Source organism: Schistocerca gregaria, chromosome 5 (genome assembly GCF_023897955.1).
Source record: "Schistocerca gregaria isolate iqSchGreg1 chromosome 5, iqSchGreg1.2, whole genome shotgun sequence".
NCBI lineage: Eukaryota > Metazoa > Arthropoda > Insecta > Orthoptera > Acrididae > Schistocerca > Schistocerca gregaria.
Genome location: NC_064924.1, coordinates 98,108,994 through 98,135,308, shown reverse-complemented (window position 1 = coordinate 98,135,308; position 26,315 = coordinate 98,108,994). Strand labels below are relative to the sequence as shown.

Genomic DNA, 26,315 nt, shown 5'->3' with positions numbered 1-26,315 from the left:
GCGAGAGAGGAAGAGGGGGGGGGCAAAGGAGGAAGAGGGGGGGGGGCGAAGGAGGAAGAGGGGGGCGAGAGAGGAAGAGGGGGGCGATAGATGAAGAGGGGGGGGCGAGAGATGAAGAGGGGGGGGCGAGAGAGGAAGAGGGGGGGCGAGAGAGGAAGAGGGGGGGGCGAGAGAGGAAGAGGGGGGGGCGAGAGAGGAAGAGGGGGGGGCGAGAGAGGAAGAGGGGGGGCGAGAGAGGAAGAGGGGGGGCGAGAGAGGAAGAGGGGGGGCGAGAGAGGAAGAGGGGGGGCGAGAGAGGAAGAGGGGGGGGGCGAGAGAGGAAGAGGGGGGGCGAGAGAGGAAGAGGGGGGGCGAGAGAGGAAGAGGTGGCATGAGGAAGAGGGGGGAGGGAGAGAGGGCGAGAGGAAGAGGGGGGAGGGAGAGGGATGTGACAGGGAGGAGAGACTCTTCACGAAAAAAATATAGAAATTTAAACTACAGCATACGAAAAAGTTAAGAACAGAGCTCAGTATTTCAACAACAATTTGGACAAAAAGTAGATCAGCACCACTAACAAAGTGAGGCGCTGCAGCGGTAAAAAACACTAGATACGTGTTTGGGAGGACAGCAGTTATAACTTCATCCAGTCACAGATTTCGATTTTCCACAGGGCCCTTCAGAGGCTTAGAATGGTGCCTTCGAAAAAGACACGGCTGACTTCCTTTACCATGTTTTCCGATCAAGCCTGTGCTCTGTACGTAATGATTACATTGTCAACGAAACTTTAAAAGCCCTTTCTCAATTTTCAATGGCAAGACTGTTATATCTGATGACTACACTCAAAAAACAAAAGGCACAGATAAAAAAATCAAACACTTTGAGGATATCAAGGTACAGCAAACTGCAAATGCAACACACTCCCTTCTAAAAATTGTTAATTTTAATTCTAAAAAATGGTCGTCACTTATGTATAATCTTTAGATGCATACAGGTATGGCTGTTCTATACACATTTCTGTAACTTTTTTTTTTTGTCGAGTATTTTGAAAACATTTCATGCAGCACGGCACTAGGAAATTAATGCAAAATTTATCATTCATCTCTTCAAAGTTCATTTGAATCCTCGCCATACTCCCGTTTCTAAGTTATACTCTTCATGAAGAATTGTTTACTGCCCACATTCATTGTTTTCTCAAAGAATTCACGCGGTGTCAAATATCAAGGTTACAACGTCCAAAATGTAAGGCAGACATACTCTTAAATAGCAAAATCGGATACCAACTGTTTTTTAAGTTGGTACATTAACTACGTTTTCAGGCGACACCTTCCGAAAGACAAAAAAATAATTTCGGAAACCGTTTTTCGCTGTCGTGTTTACATGTTAAGGTAGGAAGCCCATTGGCGAGGGCAGTAAATACGGTGCCTGGAAAACCGCTGTCAGAGTTTCTGATTTAGTCAGCACAATCCCTATTTCTCATCAGTTAGATGAGGTATAAACAGCTTTAGTCTAATATTTCTACTTATCCTTCATTGTACAAAAATCCTATGTCTACACTAGCCGAAAATTTTTAAAAACAAGATGTAACCTGGCAACAGAAACACGTTTGAAAGCGGTTGCGTTTACGTGGGAGATAAAATCGATAGCGGAATTTGAAATCCGGCAAGAAGAAGCGGACTTCCAAAATCAATTCCAGGTGCAGTGTTGGGAAATCTATTTACGAAATCCGGTTTTGGTAGCCTCATGTCAACGGGGTGACTGTGTCACTGTCATATTCTAGAATCTAACGCGTGGTTTTTGTCTTAATTCTCTGGGAGATGGAATATCGCTTCTAGTTCTCCACGCTTTAGGAAAGCTATAGCTTGTGTGATTTTTGATGTAGCTGCTTTTCACTCTAATGCTTCCATTTGTTACCAAAATTACGTTTGCCCTACTATCTCCGATGAACTACGAATCTAACAAGATTCCTGTATTGTGTTCTAGCCTAAGAGCTCTACTTGTTAAGGAATATCGTTACCATGGGTCATACGAGAGAAGACTACACACGCGAACTGACAAGAACGGGAATTAACTCGGATACACCAAAATAAGTGAAGCAAATTTGTAAATTTTGAATCGGCATTTAAAAATAGCCTGCCGACTTGAAGAGCGCCAAGGAATACAAAATTATGCAAAGTTACCGGCACCCTAAAACTTTAAAAATACAGAAGGGAATAGTATTACGTGAGACATTGGGGAAGAATTCTTGATCAGCAGCTACCTGCTACATTTACGAAAGCACTGCACACATTTTGTGAAGGTACAAGAGCTTCACGACCGTCCGTTCTGAATTTAAACGTACAGTGTTGAATACTATTGTTAGGATATGACAACAGATGATAGACGCTTGTTTGGTGACTAATACCTGTTACTCAGGGAACGGCCGCGGTGGTCTCGCGGTTCTGGGCGAGCAGTCCGGAACCGTGAAACTGCTACGGTCGCAGGTTCGAATCCTGCGTCGGGCATAGATGTGTGTGATGTCCTTAGGTTAGTTAGGTTTAAGTAGTTCTAAGTTCTAGGGGACTGATGACCACAGTAGTTGAGTCCCATAGTGCTCAGAGCCATTTTTTTTTTTTTTTGTTATTCAGGGAAGCTGTTACGCTATGAAGCCATACCAGTCCACAGTTATGTATGTATTAGGAGCTTGGTTGTCTGACAAGCGCGATCGTGAAACCACATTGGAGCTGGCTCAGATTCCAGTCAGACGAAGGATATTTCAAGTCTTCGTCTCTCTAAGATGTAAGGAGTCGCCAAGAACGCCAAGTGGTTCCCCATTAAATCGGAAGTTTGCTCTCCCCGGCTGTCTAGCTGGTGTAGATTAGGGACCCGCAAGTTGTCGAAGTAGTCCAGTCGAAAGACTTGCATCTGGCTGTTGACCAACAAGGAATTATTTAAGAAAACTGACACGAAGATAGAGGCACACTACGCTGTGAAAGCCTACTTGTAAATTTCAAAACTCGGCTTTAAATGATGCTAGGGATATACTACAACTCTTTAATCATCGCTCCCATAGTCATCATGAGGACAAAGTTTACTTATGGCGCGCACAGTTATTTGAAGTCATTCTTCCCGCACTCCATACTTGAATGGAACGAGAAGAAAACCCTAATAACCGGTACAGTCCGAAGTACTCTCTACTATGCACTTTATTTTTTCAGTATATATGTGGCTGCAAATCAAAGGAATGGTCAAATTTCAGTTCCTACGATAGTTCCTATAATTCGAACCATAAACGTCTAGTAAATATTGCCTCTAATATGCATATCATAAGTGTTCAGTAGAAATGTGTTTTACAGTCATGAAGATGAACAAGGGTTCATTGCTCTTAAGGTATGCACTTTAGAGGTCATGTTTACTGTGTTTTTTGGCTCTTATGTTTCCTGCCATATCCCTGTATAATGACCATTCCTCCTGGGTCAGCCTGTTCTTTTTACATACTCATGTTAAAATTGCTGAAAAGTTGAAATCACTAATTTGCAGTCTGTCTCGTTGTCAACATATAACTATAATATAAATGATTTTCAGATGGCATCAAAAGCAATTATTGTAGCTGCATGGTCAGTCGCTGATCATTCCAGAGGAACTTTGATTTGCGCAAATCATCAAATTACAAGAAAATTTCAAAATCGAACTACCACGTCATACAGGCAATGAAATGCGTCCTGCTATTCTTAAACGTAATTTAGGTAGTCAACTATGTAATGGCGCAAAATTTGATATATGTATGCGATTAAGTAACTCAAATGGATATAACATAGACAAATGTATTTTTCTCTTGAAGGGAACACCGGAAATTAAGTTGATAGTCTACAGACATTTTGATAGTTCATTTACAACCTTATCTTTCTTTGCATATTTCACGATGTTAGAAGCAACCCAGCGAGAGACAACATAATGCGATTTGATTATATATCGTTTCTAGTCCTAAAATTTATTTCTCTGGTGAATTTTTGTGCTCAGTGAGAGAATCTGCTATTACTGTAATATTCGATTTGCCATATCTGTTCGATTAGTTATTCGGTTTCGACCTTAAATACGTGAGTACACAAATTTCCATCCAACTTATATTAAGTTGTTGCACGAAGTACAAAACTAGGTTCAATTACTTTCTGCTACTTATTTAAACATTCGGTGTCCTGATATACGATTGCTTCCTTAAGGAGCATCAACAGCTTAGTGCCTTTGGAAAACTATTGTTCTAGAATGGTGAATAACTAGAGCTACAAGAAGCACAGCAGCAATAAATAATTCACTACGACTGTATGAATTACTCTAAATTTTCTATCTTGTCTGGAAAGAAAGCAACTTTACGTAAAAGCTTGACTCAAATTTTTGTAAATTCCGGCCCAAATCACCACCTACCGACGGGTTTAAATTTTCCTTAAAGTTAATCGATGTCCCCTCTCGTTCCAGACAGCAGACACCATTAAACGAGGTTCCATTAATGTCGTGTAATAGAAATTTGTAGAGTCTTACCCGCTGTATCAGGGTAAGCAAAATTTGCATTGCACTGCCCACATGTTATTTATTCAGTATCATGCACTAGAACCATGCAACAACGTCTCGCAAAAAAGACCACCAAAGTCTCCAAAATATCTCACTTATTCTACATTGCGAGAGAGGTCCAACAACTATGTACATAAGATAAGCACCGCCCATTAAACAGCCACACGCATATGGCACCTGCTTAGCAGTGTCTGGGGGTTGTTAGTAATACTAGAAAAAGTAGTTAGAAAAATAAGAACGTACCATCTCACCGTCATAGGGACGGAAGCAAGTCAGTGTGGACACCTCTAAATTTGGTGTGAAACTACAAAAATTCCTTACTTAGGCCCTGAGTGCTTTTTACTAATTGAATTTTAATTACAAGTCAACCACTAAATGTCAGCTTTCAACATAACAAAAAAAATTATCACATTGGAGAAAACATTTTCGCTAAACTTGCTAATATTCTATGCAGAAAATTTTATGCCAGATATTAAATAAAACATTTATTGTTCGGGAGAAATGTAAAGTGTCCTACACGCGGCTATGTGGACTACGCTGGTCTGTTACGGAAAGTGAAAGGACTTGGATTTTTTGATGGCGTTACGCTATTTCATAAGGCAGCGTAATTTACGTGACAATCGTCGGCATTTAGCTATGTTTGACATCTTCGCGTATCAAATAGAGCTCCAGCAACATTAAATAATAATTAACGAACTACCTACATTACAAATGCTACATTATTTCAGAAGAATCGTAGCAGAGTGAATAAAAACAGAAATGCAACATCTGTATACCGAAGGCTTAATGACACATTTATTTCGGATTCTTTCAGTTTTTCAAAAACAACGTATCTCCAGTAAAACGAAAACAAACATGCACTATTCAACAGTACTACCGGAATAAAGTACATGCATACGAGTTAAAACTTTGCGTCTGACTGATTAGTGTAAATGTTTCCCTGTAGAAACCCCACGAATGTGGCGCTGGTGTAGCAAGCAATTTTGCCATGGCGTCACCGTTTCGGTCGTCTACACACGCACCAATTTATCGGCCGACCGACCGCCCACTTTCGTCCCAGCCTACACACATTCCAACCGACTGAACTCGGCGATTACAGCACCGTGCTGTTGTTGTGATATGTTTACTTAAATTCATTGAGATCCCGCTTGGTTTTACACAGAAACAGAAACGGGAGTTTACCTTGGCTGTTATAGGTGCAACAAGACCCAAATTAAAAAAAAAAAAAAGCCGAGGGAAGCTGTGCGCAAAGTGGCTAATACAAGGAAAGCAATTCACCCCCATTCTGTTACTTAATCAGCTGGCAGTTAATTATTTTCGTAATCGTCTAAGTAATGATGAAAAGTGCTTTCCGGAACTGTTGGAAAATCACCAAACCATTCTTATCGAAAAAGAATACGGTGCAGAAGTGAAAGAGGCTGCAAGCTTGCAAGGAGATGATGTCAGTTCTAGCCATTGGCGAAAGCTACGAGAACCTCAAATTAAGTATGTAGAAGAAACGGCGTCCCCTGTAAGTTTAACAGCCGGCCCTAGTGGCCGAGCTGTTCTAGGCGCTTCAGTCTGGAACCGCGCTACTGCTACGTTCGCAGGTTCGAATCCTGCCTCGGGCATGGATGTGTGTGATGTCCATAGGTTAGTTAGGTTTAAGTAGTTCAAAGTTCTGGGGGGCTGATGACCTCAGAAGTCCCATAGTACTCAGAGCCATTTGAGTCATTTGTAAGTTTAACAAATAAATTTCGAACTAGAAGAAGAAAGGCAACAGCAGCATCAGCGCACATCGTCTAATAAATACAGGAACAGACATATAAGAAATGAAGCATTTAACAGCTGTTAGAACTGTAAAAATAGTCCTACACTTTGCTCTTCGTAATAGAAGGTGTGGACGTAGCCTGGACTTTTGTCATATTTCTACAGTGAAAGTAGTACGTTTCATGAATACGAGTCCATCAACTGTCTGTTTTCAGCGTTTTTCCGATGTGCATCGTAAGTGAAATCTAATCTATCGGTGATTCGGTTTTTAGATGTCATTCCCGTTAAATATTCCGTTAAATATCGGAAACAAAACCTATAAACTTAAATACACACGGCTGAGGACTTTTGTCCTTTCTATGTGCCACACGAAACCATTACGTACTCAAAATGAAAAAAGTGCTTCTCATTTGTTTCATATATACTGCTATACTTCTCGCATGATGTGTTCCACAAATATCTGCAGTCTTTAAAATTTTATCCGTCTTGCACCCTGTCGTGTGTATTAGAACAGCATTTAGACCCGTGCGCAGTGGCGAAAGACAAATTTTTGTTGGGCGATTGGCACTACATCGCTACATACAGCACAATTTGTTGGGCGGATTATACTACTGAAGTATTGTATTTAGATGAATCAACATATAGGCATCTAGATGCTGAATAAATATTGCTACTTGTTTTGAAAATAAATGTGTGCATGAAAGAGCTAACGGTAATGTTAGTAACAGTGAGACACGTCAGACAGTCACGCCCTCTACCGTGGAACGCACAATGACGAGCGCCTCAGTGCTATAAATTCCCGCCTTAGCCAAATGTGAACGTAGTCTTGTGGTGATCACCGCTTTCTTAACAGCGTGGTATGTGGACGTTCTCCGATCTCATTGCAGACTTTAATAGTGGTGGTTATAAGTAACTGAATTTTATAATGTATGAGTGGTAATTGTATGTTTTAATTAGTTTTAGCAACCCAACATGTGTGAATCAACCGTTATGAAGTCGGAAGATGGAAAGCCAGACCAGCCTGAGGGCTCTGTTCCAGCAGCACCTGCTATTGCACCGTCCAAGCTCTCTGCTGCTGGGGAGGTGCCAGAGCAGACATACAAAATGGCTGAGCTGCTGAAACACTGGCCTACGGTGGTAATCGCTATCCAGAAGAGCAGAGATGCGTATTGCTTTGTAAAGCAAAAGGCCAGTATTATCACCTGGTCACTTAACTTGACCGAAAAAGTTGTTGGTTTGCTTCTGGAACTTGCAGAACGTAATCAGAGCAGCTTGCGGCCAATTATTCAGAACGCAGACAAAGCAATTAGCGAAGGCGTGGTAGCAATAGAGAAGAAATTTCCCACAGTGAAGGAGTCGCCGGGAAAGGTAACTGTTAATAAATATGAACTCCGAAATGGTTACGGGTAACGTGTAACGAATCTTCCTCCTTTTCAGCTGTACGATGCTATCACACAACACGTAGCGAAGATGGTGCGCCCCGCGCTAGATAAAACAGAAGCTGTAAGCGAAATCTGCAGGAAGAGACTTGACAGCGTTGCTAAAACGATAATCAACAAATGCAACAGTTTGATCAAGATCGTGGACAGCTGGATGGACAAACTGGAGAACCAACTGAACGGCGTAGAAGCTGAAACAGCCTCTGGTGAGTAACATGCTGAGTTGTTAGCGGTAACAGTTAGTATTCAATGAAACAACAGTGACACAAGGCTTCCTACTTATCTACTCACTTTTCACAAATGCGTGGAATACGTCCTTATCTTGGAAAAAGTTGCATACATTTTGTGCATTACATGGAATGATACTGCAGAAGCTTGAATTTCCTGTTGCGTTTTCTTATCTCAAAAGGATCATCAATTCAATATCTGTATTGCACCTAGCATCCAATTCAGACATGAAAAAATATTTTAATTTATAACTTAAAGCCACTCAACGCCCATACCGGCATGATGGTCAACGCCAAAGATCTAATACCATGTCTTCCATAATGGTTTCACTAGGTAACGTATCATAAGATGTGAGTACTGTTAAGTTGACGACTAACACGTTCTTATCTGGGGATAAATTGTGTCGAAAGCTGAACGACGGGTAACGGTTTAAGGAATAGACAAAAGTGGTAAGGCAAGAGCCAAGGGAGGAGAGGGAAAGAAGGGACGGGAAACCTCCAAGACAGTTGTGGCGGGTTGGTAAGGGTAAGTTCGGGTTTCTTGGTGCCTGCGAGTCGCGGAAAGGTAGTCTTTAATAGTGGTGGGGTTCAAATGGCTCTGAGCACTAAGACACTGAGTTCATCGGTCCCCCCAGAACTTGGACCTACTTCAACCTAATTTAAGGACAGCACACACATCCGTGCCCGAGGCAAAATTCGAACCTACGACCGTAGCGGGCGCGCGGTTCCAACTGATGCGCGTCACTAGGTACTACGCAGGCCGACTCCTTTGATGAGGGGTGGTGTTAGTCGGCGGCTGCAGCTAGGTCCAGTCCTGGCTTCCCGGTCAGCATCATTCCTGTAGTGGTTGGGTTCATCGTTCAGTACCAGGTAATATATCGCATTAACATCGTCGGGTAGTGTTAGCGGTTTGTGCGTTAGTATACGAGCTGGTCGGATTTAATAGCAGCTGGCATATCCAAAGTCAATGTTGCTGATCTGCAAGGACATGGCGATATGTCTGTGTCTGTGTTCACCTTCGAATTGATGAGTCGTATTAAAATAATTAATCGTAGTTCTATATGCTAGTTGCTTCTTGCACAATACCTTTGCCACTTTAGTTTTCTCTCCAACGCTCCCCCAGTGTTGTCCTCAGTCAAGACAGTGGTTTGATGCAGTTGTACACGCTACTCCGGCCTGTGCAACGCTCTTCATCTCCCGGTACCTACTACAACCTACATCCTTCGGAATCTGCTTAGTGTATTCATCTCTTGGTCTCCCTTTACGATTTTTACCATCCACGCTGCCCTTCATTACTAAATCAGTGATCCCTAGATGCCTCAGAATATGCCCTACCAAGCGATCTCTTCTTGTCAAGTTGTGCCACAGATTCCTCTTCGCCGAAATCCTATTCAATACCTCCTCATTAGTTACTTGATCTACCCATCTAATCTTCTGCAGCACGACATTTCGAAAGCCTCTTTTCGTCTATGCTATTTATCGTCCATGTTTCACTTCTATACATGGCTACACGCCATAAAAATACTTTGAGAAACTACTTCCTCATACTCGAATCTGTACTCGATATTAACAAATTTACCTTCTTCATAGACGCTTTCCTTGCCATTTCCAGTCCACATTTTCTATCCTCTCTACTTTGACCATCATCAGTTATTTTGCTCCCCAAATAGCAAAACTCCTTTGCTGCTTTAGGTGTCTCGTTTCCTAATCTAATTCCCTCAGCATCACCCGACTTGGACTATATTCCATTATCCTCGTTTTGCTTTTGTTCATCTTATATCCTCCTTTCAGGACCATGTCCCTCAGCGCACAAAACAAAAGGAGCTAACACGTCCAAAACAATGTTGGCTTCCAAAGTTGTTCAAAATGCCGTCCCGGCAGTGAGACACTGCGAGGACGCTGCTTGCCGCCCTTGGCGTGACTCGGTGTGTCTCTTTGTTCAGATGCAGAGACAGCTGCGGCAGAGGCGACATCTTCTGCGGTACGGACCCAAACAACCACAAGCACCATCACCACCACCAGCCCGACACCTGCGCCCCCAGCGGGCCACGTTTGGCAGGCGCTGCGGCTGGGAGTTCGCGCCACCACGGCGCTGGCCGCCTTCCAGGTGGGGGCAGCCCTCTGGCTGCTGTCGCGGGCGCCTCTCATGGGCCGCTTCTTAAGGGAGGCGCCGCCGCCCACAGCCGACCCTTCGCCGTCTTCGTGCTCCAGCGGCGCCCCATCCGCCAGACTCCAGACTCCGACGGCTGCAGAGTATGAGCAGCCGTTGTCCAGAGCTCAGTCCACGGGCTCATTGCACACGGAGCAGTTCATCCCATTGCAGCAGCAGTGATCACCGCTAGATATCTTCCCGTAATTCGAAATTTTGCTTAATGCATGTAGTCAACCAATTCTAAGTTATTGGTGAAATAAAACAAAATATTGCTATTTATGTGTACACTACTTTCAATCCATAACACAAATAATGGCATACTGAAGTGCGCGTCATTTACGACGGCGGACGAGCTTAGGTTCGTTCTCCGCATCTGACGTCACAGAACAATGAACAGAGAACGTTGCCAGAGCTCAACTGCAGTGCAGTGCAGTGCACGGACGAATGTCTTCAGTTTTAGAAACGTTCAGTGATAAATAAGGTAATAGAACAAAAGCAATGTCTCGATAGCAGACTTTCTTTAACAGAAACTTGGGATAAAGCATTCTTGTTCTAATTCTTCATATTCTACTAATTAATTAAACCAATCGAGCACTAAGCCTCGTAATTCGGGCGATAGCAAGGAAAGGTGTTTGTATCATTCTCACTACCCGCTTTTTCGCAATAAAGAACAGCGGTAATTGCTTATTTCCTGTTGTACTTCGACGAGACGTGAGTACTTCATAGTCGTAGAAACAGCATTTGTCGGTATTCTGTGTGATATTTTAGTCCTCCAGGAGGTCTATTAAACGAGAAGCGGCGTTAGCCTAATGGTTGAGTGTTTGGCTGCTAAGTGCAAGGTTCCGAGTTAAGACCGTGTTTGGTGCTTCATATTTTATTTAGTTAAAGACAATATCGAAGTGTCTTACGTCACAAATTTTATTCGTTTGAATGTAATTTCTTTGAAATTTCTAGTGGCAACTAAAATAGACCATACGGAAACTATACGCTATGGATTTTTCTCCCTCTGCGAACTCTTCAAAAGTTCCAACAATGGTTTACTACATCTAATGTTGCACAAGAACTGCGTCGAACATAAAAAGAAAATTCATTTATGAGGGGAAGGTATCAGTGAAGATGTGTAAAAATCAAATTTTTGGGCCAAATAGTATTTCTGAAATCGAATGATAGTGTCAAAGCAGTCGAAACTCCATGTGTTTGCACAGGCGAGCAGTGCAGTGAAGACAAAATCACGAGGAGTGCGGGGAGCACGTCTCTGTAGCAGCGAAAGGGTTAATGCACCCGCGGTGCCTTTACTTCATAGACTGCGCCCTTCCCCTAAACGTACGTAAGTTTGCGAACTACACTATAGCGCTTCTCCTCTTGGCGCGTGCCAACGCAGCAATCTCCCGCGTGTGGGTGCGAATGGGCGAACCGCCAAGATAAAAGAAATGAACTATAGAACGCTTTCAACATCGCTGGAAATTGAGCAAGCCAACGTGCCGTATTAAATCTGTGGGCAGAAAAGTTCTCATGGAACTAATGTAGAATTTGTTTTCACTTACTACACAAAGCTTGCTCTCACTACTAATATTCAGCTCTGTTAACAAGGTTAATTGCGAAGCTGTCACAATCAAGTATCAAATTTCGAAGGTATTAGACACTAGAAATAAAAGTTAGTGGACGAACACGAAAGTGCTAAATCATTCAGGATGTAATGCAGATACTAAGATAACCTAGTAGGACTCCCATGGAACACTAGGAACCTCCACTACATTTCAGTAGACCTCGTAAGATGTCTAACGAAACTAGAAAAATTCCGTCAAATTCAAGAGGAAAAGTTTGGGAACGTGTTCCTTTCTTACGATAATGCGGTGCCTGTGCTGCGAACATTGCACCGTTCATCTCAACGTAGGCACTGCAATCGTGTATATCCGCAGATACCAAGCGGCGTCTTCCCATTACAAATGTCATCGGTGTACAGGAATTACGTCGTTCGTGTTAGAATACAGGCAGTGACACAGGAACTACGACATGTGGAACTCTGTCTGGGGCCCTATTCTGTATCGTTCATATCGATCGGTGTAGTTGGTTCGTTTCAGTGGTGACGTCATTTTCGGTTCTTTATCGCAATATCCCATTCATTAACACTTTCGCTGCGGCATCGGTGCAGGCGCGCAACTCTCCAGTGGGGCCCGGCAACATGCGAGTGAGGGCCGGTAACGCTCGTAGCCGACGCTCCTAAGCACACCTGAGCTACAGCCTGACGTCAAGACCTTGTAAGATCTGTTCGATCATGTTATATACTGACTTAATGATGGCACCTTAGGTACACTACTTCCAATAAGCTTCGACTGTATTGTGGTCATGTTTCAAAGTCTGTTTGCTGTCTGACACCTATAGGGGTCACAGGTGTCATTTAAATGTTCGTGATTTGTTGATAATCTAACAAAAAATACAATTCAAACGAGCAACAAATCCACAGCATTCATGGAAAATTTGGATTCCAAAACGCAAATTCTTAAGAAGGAAAAAGGAGACTGGATTGATTTGAAATTATATTTACAAGAAATGGGCATTTTTAAGATTGACTCTGATAGACGTCGTCAATTTAGTAGCATGTTTGCTCCTGAAATGAGAGAATTAGCCGTCTACATTTATCATAGACGCCCAAGGGACGCCCGGATGCGTGGAAATTTGTAAGCGAAACACACCCTACGGGGAGGCTTCTCTCGTGTCCCCCATCACTTCAATTGCGGTGTTGTCACAACAAATTTAGCACAACAAATTCTTTCGCAAAAAGCTGAAGTGAATGCCTTACAACGCAATAAGAAATAAGCCGACTTAACAAAAAAGAAAACCTCATTTTCTGAGTCTTCGTGAAAAAAAGTGCTAACCTTTCACGTCATGAAAAGTAACCATGCAATGGCAAAAGAAACAAAAGGAGTTGTCTTTCATAATCGGAATTTCCCCGATATTATCGCGTTTTTGCTACTCATGGGGAATTATACAGCAATTCCAGCAGTATCCAGGAGTGTCTGGACAGGTTGTACACTCGTATGGCGTATCAGTGCGCTTGCCTTGTTCTGCGCACTTCTACACCACTTTGTCATAACTTGCTTCTTCACTGCAGTAGCTTCCCGCTTTTTGACAACGTGTGTTTGTGATGTTTCTTTCTCACATCTCGTGGAACGTCCATTGGTGGAAGGAATGGTCATTTTATTTCCTGAATATTTGTTGTACAAATATAGAGAACTGAAAACTAGCATGTCAATGACATGAAAGAATTGTTTTTTCGACCAGCGGATAGTCTTTCGTTCGCATAAATAATAAGATAACATCTGATCTTGTTTATCAGTACCAGACATACGCGCATTGTACCTAATAATAGATAAAGGTTTCGTGACTATTTGCTGGCGCGCATTAGTCACTTGCTCCATAACATTTAGATGTTATGTGGAAACCTCTCGTTGATCCTTCCATTTTACAATCACAACTCCATTAGAATACCGCGCAATTGTCTCTCCTCTCCCAAGTTTTGCCGATACAACGTCTTCGGGGGTGTATTTCCTATTTAATTTCAGGGTACCTGTGCAATGTGTTATAAGGTTCAACAGAGTTGTAGCTAAATGAACTGTTATAATAATTGTACAAGTGAGTGTGATGACCAACATGCAGCTTTTCTGCCATCAAAAACAAAACGACGTTTCAGCGATACCTCTTCCCCCCCCCCCCCCCCCCCCCCCCCCGCCGCCATGTCTCCAGTACTTTCCGTGTACACATCGCACTTCTTTATGAAACCGTCTAGATTGTTGAGCATGTACATCTTAATGCCATATTTATTACCTTTGTTTTTTTTGTATTGTCTAAATGACAATATTCCCCTCCAAGGAATCATTGATTCATTTAATGATACATCTCTTCCCGGGTAATACACTTGAGACATTCTCGTGTTGAAATAATCCGATATAGGTCGTATCTCATATAAACGATCGTCTGGTTTCGGGTTTCCTGGAAGTGGATTTTTTGCAAAATGAAGAGAGCGTAATATGATCAAATACCGGTCTCTGCTTATACTCATCGCTATTGCTCTATTCTCAAAGAGCGGTTCTTTCTTCAAGTAGTCTTGTAATCGCGGATACTTAACGTTACCCATGTGTAACGAAACACCCAGGAAAACTAGTAATTCGCCTATACTTAGAGGTTTCCATTTACAGATCCTAGATCCCTCTTCTGTATTTTCGCTCAGAATATGTTGACTGCTTTATCGTTCGTTTCGTCAACTATAAGTCGGAATAATTCGTCTGTTACCAAAATCAGAAGAAATCCATAGGAGAATTGCTAGCAGGATGATTCTGAAGCTGTGCTTCCACGCTATCCTCACTCTGCAATTCTTCTGCAGCCTCTAAATGACAATCTCCGTGGTATGCCTCGTCCTCACTACGCAGAAAATCACTGTCGTCTAGTACACTTAAGTAACTGTTCCTCTGTCTATTTAACACTTTTCCTGCTCCTTTTCACATTTGAAGGTCCAGGTGTCGGTTCATTAGCCGCTATTACGAACAATATACGTTCGATAACTGCCCACACAAAGCAAAAGTTTAGACGCTTTGATGCTAGCTTAGAGACTGCAGCTAGACTGAGTAATTCGACAGTGAGCTTCTGAGACATGTTACCGAAGGTCCTCCCACCGATTTTTACGACAATTGTACCGAGAGGTTTGGATTTCGGTGTGGCCCTGTCGATCGGTGAGCTGTGGTTTATGTACACCTATAATTTGTTATTTTAAACATATTTAGCTGTTTTAGCTTTGGATTTAGTGATTGTGTTACTAAGGAATCACCAGAGGACGCATCCGGTTGGAAAGTGAGTTGTGAATTGCCCTATCTGTTTATTGATTGGATAGCCACTGAATTGCTATTTATTTATTTAATGGGATAATAATAATTGTTAAAAGGTGGCAATTTTATTTAAGCACTGTTTTTACTCTTTCGATTGTTGCGAGTTGGCTATAGTAAAATGCTGCGCGTTTTGAAGAATACACATTTTATGAGAATTATTTGGTCCAGGAAACACTTTTGCGATCACGGTTGCGATTTAGACGGTATTCGCGTAATTGTGCTGATTAAAAGTTATCGTTTCAGAAAGACGCAAGTTCCAATAAACCTGTGTGCACTTTTGCGCATATAATGAAAATATTCATAACACGTCGCGTAACAAAAATGAAACATGCGAATCACAACTGTGATCAAACGAAGAAAATATTGATAACATAAATGTATCGTCGCTGTTAGTCAGGACAGGCTCAGATTTGACCTTGCAACTTTTAGTTATACGAAATCACAAGACTTTACACTTTAGAGATATTTGTTTTGAATAACTTGTATTTACCCTCTCTCTCTCTCTCTCTCTCTCTCTCTCTCTCTCTCTCTCTCTCTCTCTCTTTTACAGCCTTTATACCTTCACATCGATTAAGGAACTTTTCCTTCTCTACCGACCAGTACGACAACAAAATTCACACCCAACAAAATGACTTACATCGAATTATTACATGCTTAACCCTTAACAATCATATATAGTTTCGTAGTACAAACAATGCTAATTTATTCCGTGCACTAGAAAGTCTTTGATAGACTGAGCACAAAAATGAAAATAATAAAATTATAATTACATTTTTAATATCATGAATACTTCCTTAAATAACGAAAATAAGGTTTGACATCGTTGTATGATTTATTTTCATCGTTGTAGCACTACAGTTCATAATAGACTATTTTCCTTTGTTAGAAATATGGTTATGTTATATTGTTACTGTGAATCATTAAATCCAAAAAGAAAAAGTTTTCGGTCAATATTCTCTCGAAATACGTGTTACTTTAATGCTAATAATGGCTTACAGACCATTAGATAGCAAGTCATCGGCTCTGCTTACGTATATTTACAGCAGTGTGAACTGACGTTACTAGTGACTTTGTGTACTTTTTCCCACAAATGTTTTAGTTAGTAATTATCGAAACGTGTTAACAACTTTCAAGTAACAATGGAAAGCAATTATGTGAAGCCTGATATTAGAAACCTTCCAAACTATTACGTATTTCTGACTTACGCAGCATCGTTTGGCAACGAAGTCAGCCGACGTTCCTCCACAATAGTACAAGAATTGAGCCACGCGTAGCTGTTGTTTAGAGTAGACAAGTGGAGCCGGCACGGTAGCTCAGCGTGGTCGGTCAGAGAGCTGCTCGCCCTCTGCGATTAAAAAAATAATAATAATACGGGAGTCAAGGCATCGACGATCAACTTGAACTGATGTCTTGGGACGTCCGCCCAGACCAAAATCAGCGAACTATATCGAACAAAATAAATAAATAAATAAATAAAAAGTGGTTAGCGCGCGCGGGATTGCTACTCGAAAGGACACAGGTTTGCGCACAGATGGGTGCAACTTTTTTTTCCTTTTCATATACACAACACGTTCTGAGACATTGTTATTCGTGTAAGTTAAGATTTTTCTGCAATATTACTTACAAGTAAGAGCGCACTTCCTCAGTATTGAGTTCGTGATTTCTGTGTGTTTAAAATACGAAATTGTTGGAGATGACATTGCTGTGAGTGAAACAACCGACAGTGACCTTTATATTTTTTCTTGTCAGAAATATTCACCATTTTTTTCGAATATGTAGCGATTTCCGAGTATGCGGTTGGACAGGAATCTAAGAGCACAACTTAAATTACTGGGAATGTAATTAGCAGCAGTCATCCTCATAATCTTGCTTGTCACAAGTCTTTATCTGCGATCGAATTGTCAACAACAGTAAACAGAAATGAAAGATCTCCACCGTAATATTTTTAGACTTCAATTATAAGTGCCTCTCCATACGCAGGTTTGCCGTTTTTGTTACAAATAAAATACCCATATTGCCGGCCAGAGTGGCCGTCTTGTTCTAGGCGCTACAGTGTGGAACAGCGCGACACTGCAGTCGCAGGTTCGAATCCTGCCTCGAGCATGGATGTGTGTGATGTCCTTAGAACTACTTAAACCTAACTAACCTAAGTTCTAGGGGACTGATGACCTCAGAAGTTAAGTCCTATAGTGCTCAGAGCCATTTGAACCAAAATACCCATAAACGATAATCACAATAGCAATCCTTAATGCACTTTCAATGTCATTGTTGAACCTACTAACCTCATTTTCGTCCGACATTTACTCTGGTATTTTAGCAACACTTCGTACTGCGAAAACGCAAGTTCGGTACTGCGAAGAATAGCGCGCCTGCGTCGTCTCCTACCCGCTTTTGTTAGTGGCGCTGTGCGCATGCGAGGATGTGCGGCCGCTTGCTTTTGATTGGTTTGCGCGACGCGAACCGACAACAGCGCTTCGGTTCTCTAGACCCGAACGGTATCGCTACCGAAATGCATACTGATTAAAAATGGCACTCTAGTTCCAGTACTAGATTGTTCGGAGCTTTTGCGTACCGAAACAAGCCGCACAGTGGCGGGAAGATACACAATAGGCACCCTTGCCGTGAGTCCTGCACGGATAGCCAACGCGCTTTAGGCGACGGCTCTCCTGAAGTGCTCGGTCTGGTACGTTTTCACTGTTGTATGGCTGGTTCTGCATATTTGCGACTGTGAATACAATTCACGAATTTTTTCTAACTTATTCGGGGTTCAAACAGAGTTTGAGTTATGCAGCAAACAACAATATCTTAGATTGTACAGTGTCTAGACATTAGCTTTAACTGACAACAGAAACTCCCCATCGTATCTCTCCCCCGCCCCCCTCCGAGATCAAGTTGACGCAGTGGATAGCCCGTCAAAAACTGAACACAGATAAAGCACGAGAACAGGAAGGTGTACTGGTGTACTGAATTGTAAAAAAAAAATTGTAAAAAAAAAAAGGCAAAATAGAAACAGTGAACAGATAGCCGGCACGGTAGCTCATTGTGTTCGCTCATAGGGTTAGGTGCCCTCTGTAATAAAAAAACTGATTGAACGGGACAATGAACTTGCTGTGTGTCACGGGATGTCCGCCCTGGATAAACGCGATGAGCAAAATAAGATAAATTGTCACAGCGTTGGACTCCCGAGTGGGCGAACAGAGTTCAAACCTCATACGTGCATTTTTTCTTCTTACCCTCTTCTTCTCCCCCTCTTCTTCTTCTTCTTCTTCTCCTCCTCCTCCTCCCACCCCCTTCTTCTTACCCCACTGTTCGCGGCATTCAAATTTGTGTGTGTGTTGTTAAGTAACGTCCATTTGCAACAGTGAGATGTAAGGAAGGGGCCTATAATGAAAATTGATTCTGCACAACTACCCTATTAACAGCTGAAAGGCAGCGGCTTTCGAATGCGAACCGCAAATGTTCGATGACAAGGTGACACGTCATCTGAATCCTCCCTGGAAAACAAGTCTGGTGTGTCATACATGGCACTGGTGACAGCACGTGTCATACAAGAAGAATCTACTAGCGACACATCTAATTTCTACGCCTGGTACGTGAGGCATGCCCCCTTGTCAGATTTAGGTGTTTGTATGAATGTGATCACTGTCAAAGAAATGATGGAAACAATAGTTTGTCACATAAGCTGATGCAAATAAACACAAGTTTCACAATCACACAGATTGTGCTCTGTCAAAACATACTTGCTTGCTACATTAACTCGATTGTTTTAAGTACAGCGGGCAGCTAATATGCAGCCACAGCGCCGCTGCTGTTTCGTGCTGCTCTATATTGAACTTGCCGTCCTTCGACCGTTCACTGTTCCCATTTTGCTTCTTTCTTCTTCACAGCTCAGTTCACCTCCTTCCTGCTTTCATGGTTCATTTGTGTTCAGTTCTTGACGGCCTGTCCATTGGACCATGGATCGAATGGCTCTAAGCACTGGGATTTAACATATGAGGTCATTAGTCCCCTAGAACTACTTAAACCTAACCAACCTAAGGACATCACACACATCCTCGCCTGAGACAGGATTCGAACCTGCGACCGTAGCAGCAGTGCAGTTCCGAACTGAAGCGCTTAGAACCGCTCGGCCACAACGGCCGACCACTGAACCACCTCAACCTTGCATCTGAGGGGGGTGCCATGAGGAGTTTCCCTTGTCAGAAACCAGAGCGATAGTACGCACTAAATGTCACTGTAAGTAGAATCAAAACAGTGTACGGGTAAACAATAATTGGCGCTGTTGAAAGTTTCGTTATTCTTAGCTGTGTAAATGAATTGCCCTTCTGGTTACGTGGGTTTTTCTAAAACTGTACAATGTGTTTGTTTAAAATATAAATTCTGTTTTAGATCCTCAGAAACTAGTACCCAGAACAACCACCTCCGGCCGTAATAACGACCTTGATACGAATTGGCATTGGGTCAAACAGTGCTTGGATGGCGTGTACAGGTACAGCTGCCCATGCAGTTTCAACACGACACCACAGATCATCAAGAGTAGTGACTGCTCGGCCACCATTGACCACACGTTTTGAGTCGGTGAGAGATCTGGTGAATGTGCTGGCCAGGGCAGCAGTCGAACATTTTCTGTAACTAGAAAGGCCCATACAGGACCTGCAACACGCGGTCGTGTATTATCCTGCTGAAATGTAGGGTTTCGCAGGGATCGAATGAAGGGTAGAGCCACGGGTCGTAACACATCTGAAATGTTACGTCCACTCTTCAAAGTGTCGTCAATGTGAACAAGAGGTGACCGAGACGTGTAACCAACGGCACCCCATACCATTACACCGAGTGATACGCCAGTATGGCGATGACGAATACACGTTTCCACTGTGCGTTCACCGCGATGTCGCCAAATACGGATGCCACCATCATGATGCTGTAAACAGAACCTGGATTCATTCGAAAAAATGACCTTTTGCTATTGGTGCAGCCAGGTTGGTCGTTGAGTACACCATCGCAGGCACTACTGCCGGTGATGCATCGTCAAAGGTAACCTTAGCCATGGACTCCAAGCTGATAGTCAATGCTGCTGCAAACGTCGTCGAACAGTTCGAGCAGATGGTTGTTGTCTTGCAAACGTCCCCATCTGTTGACTCAGGGATCGAGACGTGGCTGCCCGATCCATTACAGCCATGCGTGTAAGGTGCCTGTCATCTCGACTGCTAGTGATACGAGGCCGTTGGGATCCAGCTCGACGTTCCGTATTACACTCCTGAACCCACCGACTCCATATTCTGCTAACAGTAATTGGATCTCGACCAACGCGAGCAGCAATGTCGTGATACGATAAACCGCAATTTCGTTAGGCTTCAATCGCGAAACATGATAGTACTCATTTCTCCTCCTTACAGGAGGCATCACAACAACGTTTCACCAGACAACGCCGGTCAACTGCTGTTTGTGTATGAGAAATCGGTTGGAAACTTTCATCACGTCAGCATGTTGTAGGTGTCGTCACCTGCGCCAACGTTGTGTGAATGCTCTGAAAAGCTAATCATTTGTCCATCACAGCATCTTCTGTCTGTCTGTCTGTTAAAGGGATGTAAGTGGGGCAAAAGCTCAGTGAGTATTGGAACTACCTGTGTTCTAGCACAAAGTAACGTCACCCAAGATGTCGGCGATAACGTCATCCAAGATAGTGGTTTGTGGCAGGAAGTTTGAATTTTGGGGGGAAGAAGGTCATTTGTGCTACGTCCATTAACTTAACCCACCTGGCCCCGAAAAATGGCGGGAAGTTCAACTTCCAACATGATAATGCATCACACCAAGAAACATGGCGGGAAAAAGGGGCTTGTCTTTATTATTTAACCAGGTTCAAGCATGTGTGTTCTCCACGAGCTCTAAAGCCCAACCAGCTTAGTTCGTATCGTCGCCACCAGAGAGCGCCACTGATTTGGCGGAAAGTTTGATTTTTGGCAGGAAGAAGGTCAATTGGGCTACCTCCACTAAACAAACCCCCTCCCCCCCCCCCCTAGGAAATGGGGGGAAGCCCAACTTCCAAAATGATAATGCATCACACCTAGGAAATGCACTTGTCTTTATTATTTAACGAATTTCAGGCAGGTGTGTTCTCCACTGCAGCTGGCTTAGTTCATATCGGTGCCACCAAAGGGCACTCTCTTGACGTCAGATCAGGACACAAGTACAGTTATTCAAAATGGCTGCATCCAATGTATCTGCCACGAGCTCCGGAGCTCAAGTGGCTCAGTTCATATCGTGACCGGCACAGCACACTACCGAGACGTCACCTGATGACACAAGATCGTCTGCTCTCTCTTTCTCTCTCACACGCGCATTATAACCAGACACGTGCCGCGCCACTGATCTGCGAGCGACTGACCGCTTACGTCACACACCCTCGGCCGCCACCCTCCATACACGAGCCGGACATAGTCTTCCGTAAATATGCTAACACGCACATCGCGCATTAACCTAACAATTACCTAAGTACTTAACTGCATTTTAATTTTAATCATATTAATTCAATTTACAATTTCATAGAGGTATGAAAAGGCGTTCAAATATCTAATTTCAACTAATTTTCAAGGATCAGACCACCACATCTTCCTAGGAACCATCGCCGAGTTCGAATTCTGGCAGTAAAGAAAGGTCACTTGCATTTTCGCTACCAACCGAAGAAAATTGTTCGAAAGAAACGACACTTGTACTAGCCTTAGCCACCCGACCGCCACTTCCTCCTAGGAACCGGTGTCAGGTGTGAAATCTGCCAGTAAACAAAGCTGACTTGCGTTTTCGATACCAACTTAAGAAAATTGCTGGAAACAAAGCTCACCACCACCACCACTAACCTAAATCGCCAGACCACTACCTCTTCCTAGGGGCGGGTGGTGAAAGGAATTAGCATGCCCTATGCTGATGGAGAGAGGAAGGTGTGTACATTATTTATTTGGGAGGCAACGTATTTATGGATGGAGTATATGTATCACAGAACACATGCTCTGACATGCCACACAGCATATAGACTGGCAAACTACTCCAACATAACTCATGTATGAAGCTCTAAACACACTCTTGCTAATTGTAAACCATCAAAAATTATACATCGCACAACCTGCAGACATGTGAACCACTTATAAACAATGCAAAGATTTTATGTCCTGATAGCCAATCAAATCGTAAATTGTCAAAATAATAATCCATCAAAAAGACTCTGCTTGCTAATCGTCAACACCAGCCTTTATTTAAACAATTAGAGGCAGCACCACCACCAAGCGTATTCACCACTAAGTCCATAGCCCAACTGACTTAGTTCATATCGATGCCACTAGAGGACGCTGTAGTGACGTAAGTACCGTAATCTAAGATGGCGCCACCTAGTAGGTTCACCACACGCTCCAGATCCCAACTGGCCTACTACATTTCGTCGTGTCCAGAGGACGCCACAGTGAGTCCAACTGATGACGCAAGTACAGTTGTCCATGATGGCGGCAAGCCGTGTGTTCTCCACGAGGTCTAGTACCCAGTACCACCAGCAGAGGACGCTATAGCCTCTTCCGTTATGTGAACCAAGAAGGTGAGGGGAAACGACTCAGGCTGCTCTGAGATGCAAAGGAGAGTAAGGATTGACAACACTCTATTTATTTTGAACAACTTATTTAACGATAGAGTGTATCTATCACACTATCACAAAACACCAACCCAGATGTGCCGGGGGCCATGCCATGTTGCACAGCCCACAGACACGCATCCAACTCGTAATTTCAGCACACAATAGCAAACTACTCCTAAATAATACAGCACATTGATGTCTAGACACGCTAAGTACTCGTAAACTGTCCAAATAGCGCATATCACAGCCTTCAGACCTTGTAATGTAACTGAAATGATGGTAGGGTGCCAGTAATTTGGAGCCCACGCGTCGGAAACGGGCGCGCTGGCCTGAGACTGCCAGGGAGCGCACCGAGATGCCATCTATTGGCGAAATCGGGAATTAGCACTACCTGTCAGACAATTCACTAAGCTCTGGGACACAAATGTATTGCTTTTTTGTTAATTATAAGTTATTACTGTATAATTTAATGTTGTTAAGCTCTAGTAATAAATCGCTATGACTGGTATGAACTCCAGGGTAATAAATATAAAATTTCTTAAACACTAAATAATTTCGATAAAAATGTGGTGGGGGAAGGCCCCCACTCTTGGTGATACGAGCTTCGCTCGTGGTAGCTGGAGACACAGGGACTGAACAATAGAATGGCCTGGGTAGTGTTGACGTGATCGGACGTGTGTAACTGTGCTCATACAAAAGTGATTGTGCAACGGCGAAGAGGCGAATGTCGTCGCCGTTTGTGGAGTAAAACGCTTCGAATGGTTATCGCAGTCGCCACTATGTCACTGGGGCTGATTGTAAGAGTTCCTGCGCCCAGATTTTTTGGTGAACGTGCAGTAGCTTATACGAGTGCTACGGCTAGTGGTTCCAGCCGCCATTAAGGGCATGAGGCGTGAAGAGTTGCGTTATCCACATACATCTCACCACCAGCACGTCTACCCAAGGCAAAACTGCTTCCAATTGTTAATCCGTACTTTATAGAAATGTAAAAGGAGAATACCGGTTTTTCTTTTTATGCAAGTACAGAGGACAGAATACAGTTATGAGTAAAATTACGACTCATGTTGTTCATTGTAAAGTGTAGTAACCTTAAACATAGTAAAGTGAAATCAGACTGAGGCCACCATCACCTCATTCATTTACAATTCCTTTTGTTGTAGAATACTTTAGTGTATAACAATGTTGAAAAGAGCAATGGTCACACCAGAATGAGTCGTCATTTTATAGTTAAATTTTTCTGAGTAACTTTTTAAGTAACGTCACTTAAATAATTCTATATCAATTGTTCAAACAGTAATATCCAAAATCATTACATAAAGTTGAATGATAGAATTTTTTTAGCCCAAGTTGCATAAATAGCCTTGGTAGTAATTACCAAGTCAACACACAGAAATTGAAAGAGTATTTGCTTTGTTGAATCACCTTGAATGATCAGTAATAGTAATATTCAAAATTAAGTTTAAATTCAACTCAAGCCATTTCACTTTGAAACGAGCCAAAAATTGATTTATTCTTTTGCTCCTTCAGAGCTGGTGACTGTAGTTATAAGTATTTTCGGGAGGATTCTACAGTAAGCCTGCTGCTCTTGTCGTGCTGATTGGATTATCCACTGCTGGTAGCAGTGATGATTGGATGCAAGGGATCACTACCAAGTTAAGTGGGTCAGGTAGGCAGTGTTACCATATGAACTGTAGGGCACTGTAGTCCGTGGATCGAACCCGTTCAATCATCACAGATCTTTGGGAAATAGTTCAGTTAGGAGTGTGCTTTAATCATTAGGTAAATACTGGCGAGTAACGGTCAAAATGTACATGCAAGTGAATTTAATAGCTTAGCAAGGTCCACGTAGCCCGTAGTTAATGTTGTGCAATGGCGAGGGTAGGAGCGCAGTAAAAGTGAACTGAGCGTGTGGAAGCTGTGCTGTATTGAAATATTAACAACTTGAAGTCACTAATAACTCTTACCATTAGGACTGAGCTATTTACTGTTAAAATACATAGCAGTAATCACAAACGCATGACACCTACAAGTCCGTATTGGTGATATACATACAGAATTAGGAAGTGGGTCTTTCCGTCAGTGGAGGGGATTAAAACATTCGAGTCAGTTGAAAGCATACCGTATTTACTGACGAAAAGACTCGGCGGTTTGGTCGCAACATGCTCGCAAAATAATGCAATCGACATTCGCAAGCACAATACACCGTCTCCTGCCAGTAGAGTACACAGGAGGTAGTGATAACTTACACATCGGTCAACTGTCAAACCACACACAGGCCCCTGCCCGCGTCCCACAAGCGGCGCCATCTCATTCATACTTCATTTCTGATAAAGTCTTATCCCAATATGTATTCACCTAGATGCCTATCAGAAGGGAGCAAAGACATACTTACAGAGCACAAATGCTAGAATCTCTTTCGCGTGCATTTGCGGTCAACCTCAAGTCAAATCCATACATCCCCCTACAACAGCAAATAGACATTTCCTTTACACAAATAGATATACTTTATACACCTGATCCTCAAATCTGGACATATCACACACACGCCCGATGAATTTTGAAAGTCATTCAGCTACGGAAAGCAGTATGTGACCCGTATTTGCAACTCCCTCACGCTGCTAGATATTTATCCAGTATGTGTAACGTATTATGTCCCGATACCATGTCAGATGTTCCATTATATATCCACTGAGTTACAGGCGATGACTCATTGAGAAAGATCACAGCCACAAGTGAATCATATCTCGAAACGAGTCACCTTTCTCGTACTTATCTGCTACAGTAAAAATCCAGCGTGGTCTTAGTCAGTCCCTACACAACTTGCAACTGCTCCCATTTATACAGCTTTGCACATGTGATCATACCATCTTAAGTCGGGACCGAGCAGAAGTCGGGTAAAACCATATCCATCACCTTCTGCCGCCCGTCTAGAAACAAAGCCAACTGAGTTACTGCGACAGGATCTTGTTTTGACCATTCGCATTGTGGTCCGTCGCCAAGTACCACAAATCCACATCCAGTCAAATCTATAAGCCCAAAATCCTTTCATCGTTGTTCTTTACACCCCCCTCCTCCCAGCAAAAACAAAAATTAACAACTATAGAAGCTCAAATAACACCATCCGATATAGATCTCACATAGACGCCATTACTCGCGCGTTGACAAAAAGCCGCACATAGACGCCATTAGGAGAATGATCGTATCCCACGTACTATATTGTAAATCGCAAGAAATGCCCACTGTGGCCCCATATGTTTCACAAATCACTTACCTCACAAAAATCTCCGTTACTCGAACTACTGCAATACAGCGAGCGCCACTACTGCCAGCTAACTAAAAGAATCAAAGTACGGATGCTCTAACTACTGAGGCACAGTTAGCATATGAAAGATTTTAATAGAGAACAAACAATGTATTTACCTTAATAGACATAATATATATATATCAGTTCGTGACACCAATTCTTACAAATTTCAAAACTCCGCCATCTCTCTCCCCACGTCCACCACTGCTGGCGGCTCACCTCCAACTGCGCAACGCTACTCGCTGTTAGCATCCAGCTGCCACTGCCCGACACTACAATGGCAGACAACAATGCAAACTAGCCACAGACTGCGCACAGCACAGCCAGTGATTTTTCATACAGAGCGCTATGTGGCGTTACCAATAAGAAAACCTAAACAGCCTACTTACACTTCCACCGCTATGTCACATTCTAAACTGGCATTAAGA

At 42.9% G+C, this 26,315-nt stretch overlaps 2 protein-coding genes across 2 annotated transcripts in view; both read left to right on the top strand.

Moving 5' to 3' along the window:
• LOC126272011 (uncharacterized) overlaps positions 1 to 10,353 on the top strand; it is a 47,093-nt gene extending 36,740 nt beyond the window's left edge. The window contains exons 2-3 of the mRNA XM_049974500.1: positions 7,708 to 7,915; positions 9,880 to 10,353. Of these exons, the coding sequence (XP_049830457.1) occupies positions 7,708 to 7,915; positions 9,880 to 10,268 (597 nt within the window). The 3' untranslated portion in view covers positions 10,269 to 10,353. The remainder of the gene's footprint in view (positions 1 to 7,707; positions 7,916 to 9,879) is intronic.
• The window catches only part of LOC126272006 (uncharacterized), a 216,196-nt gene continuing 197,001 nt past the window's right edge, over positions 7,121 to 26,315 (top strand). The window contains exon 1 of the mRNA XM_049974493.1: positions 7,121 to 7,127. The gene's annotated coding sequence lies outside the window, so the exon portion shown is untranslated. The remainder of the gene's footprint in view (positions 7,128 to 26,315) is intronic.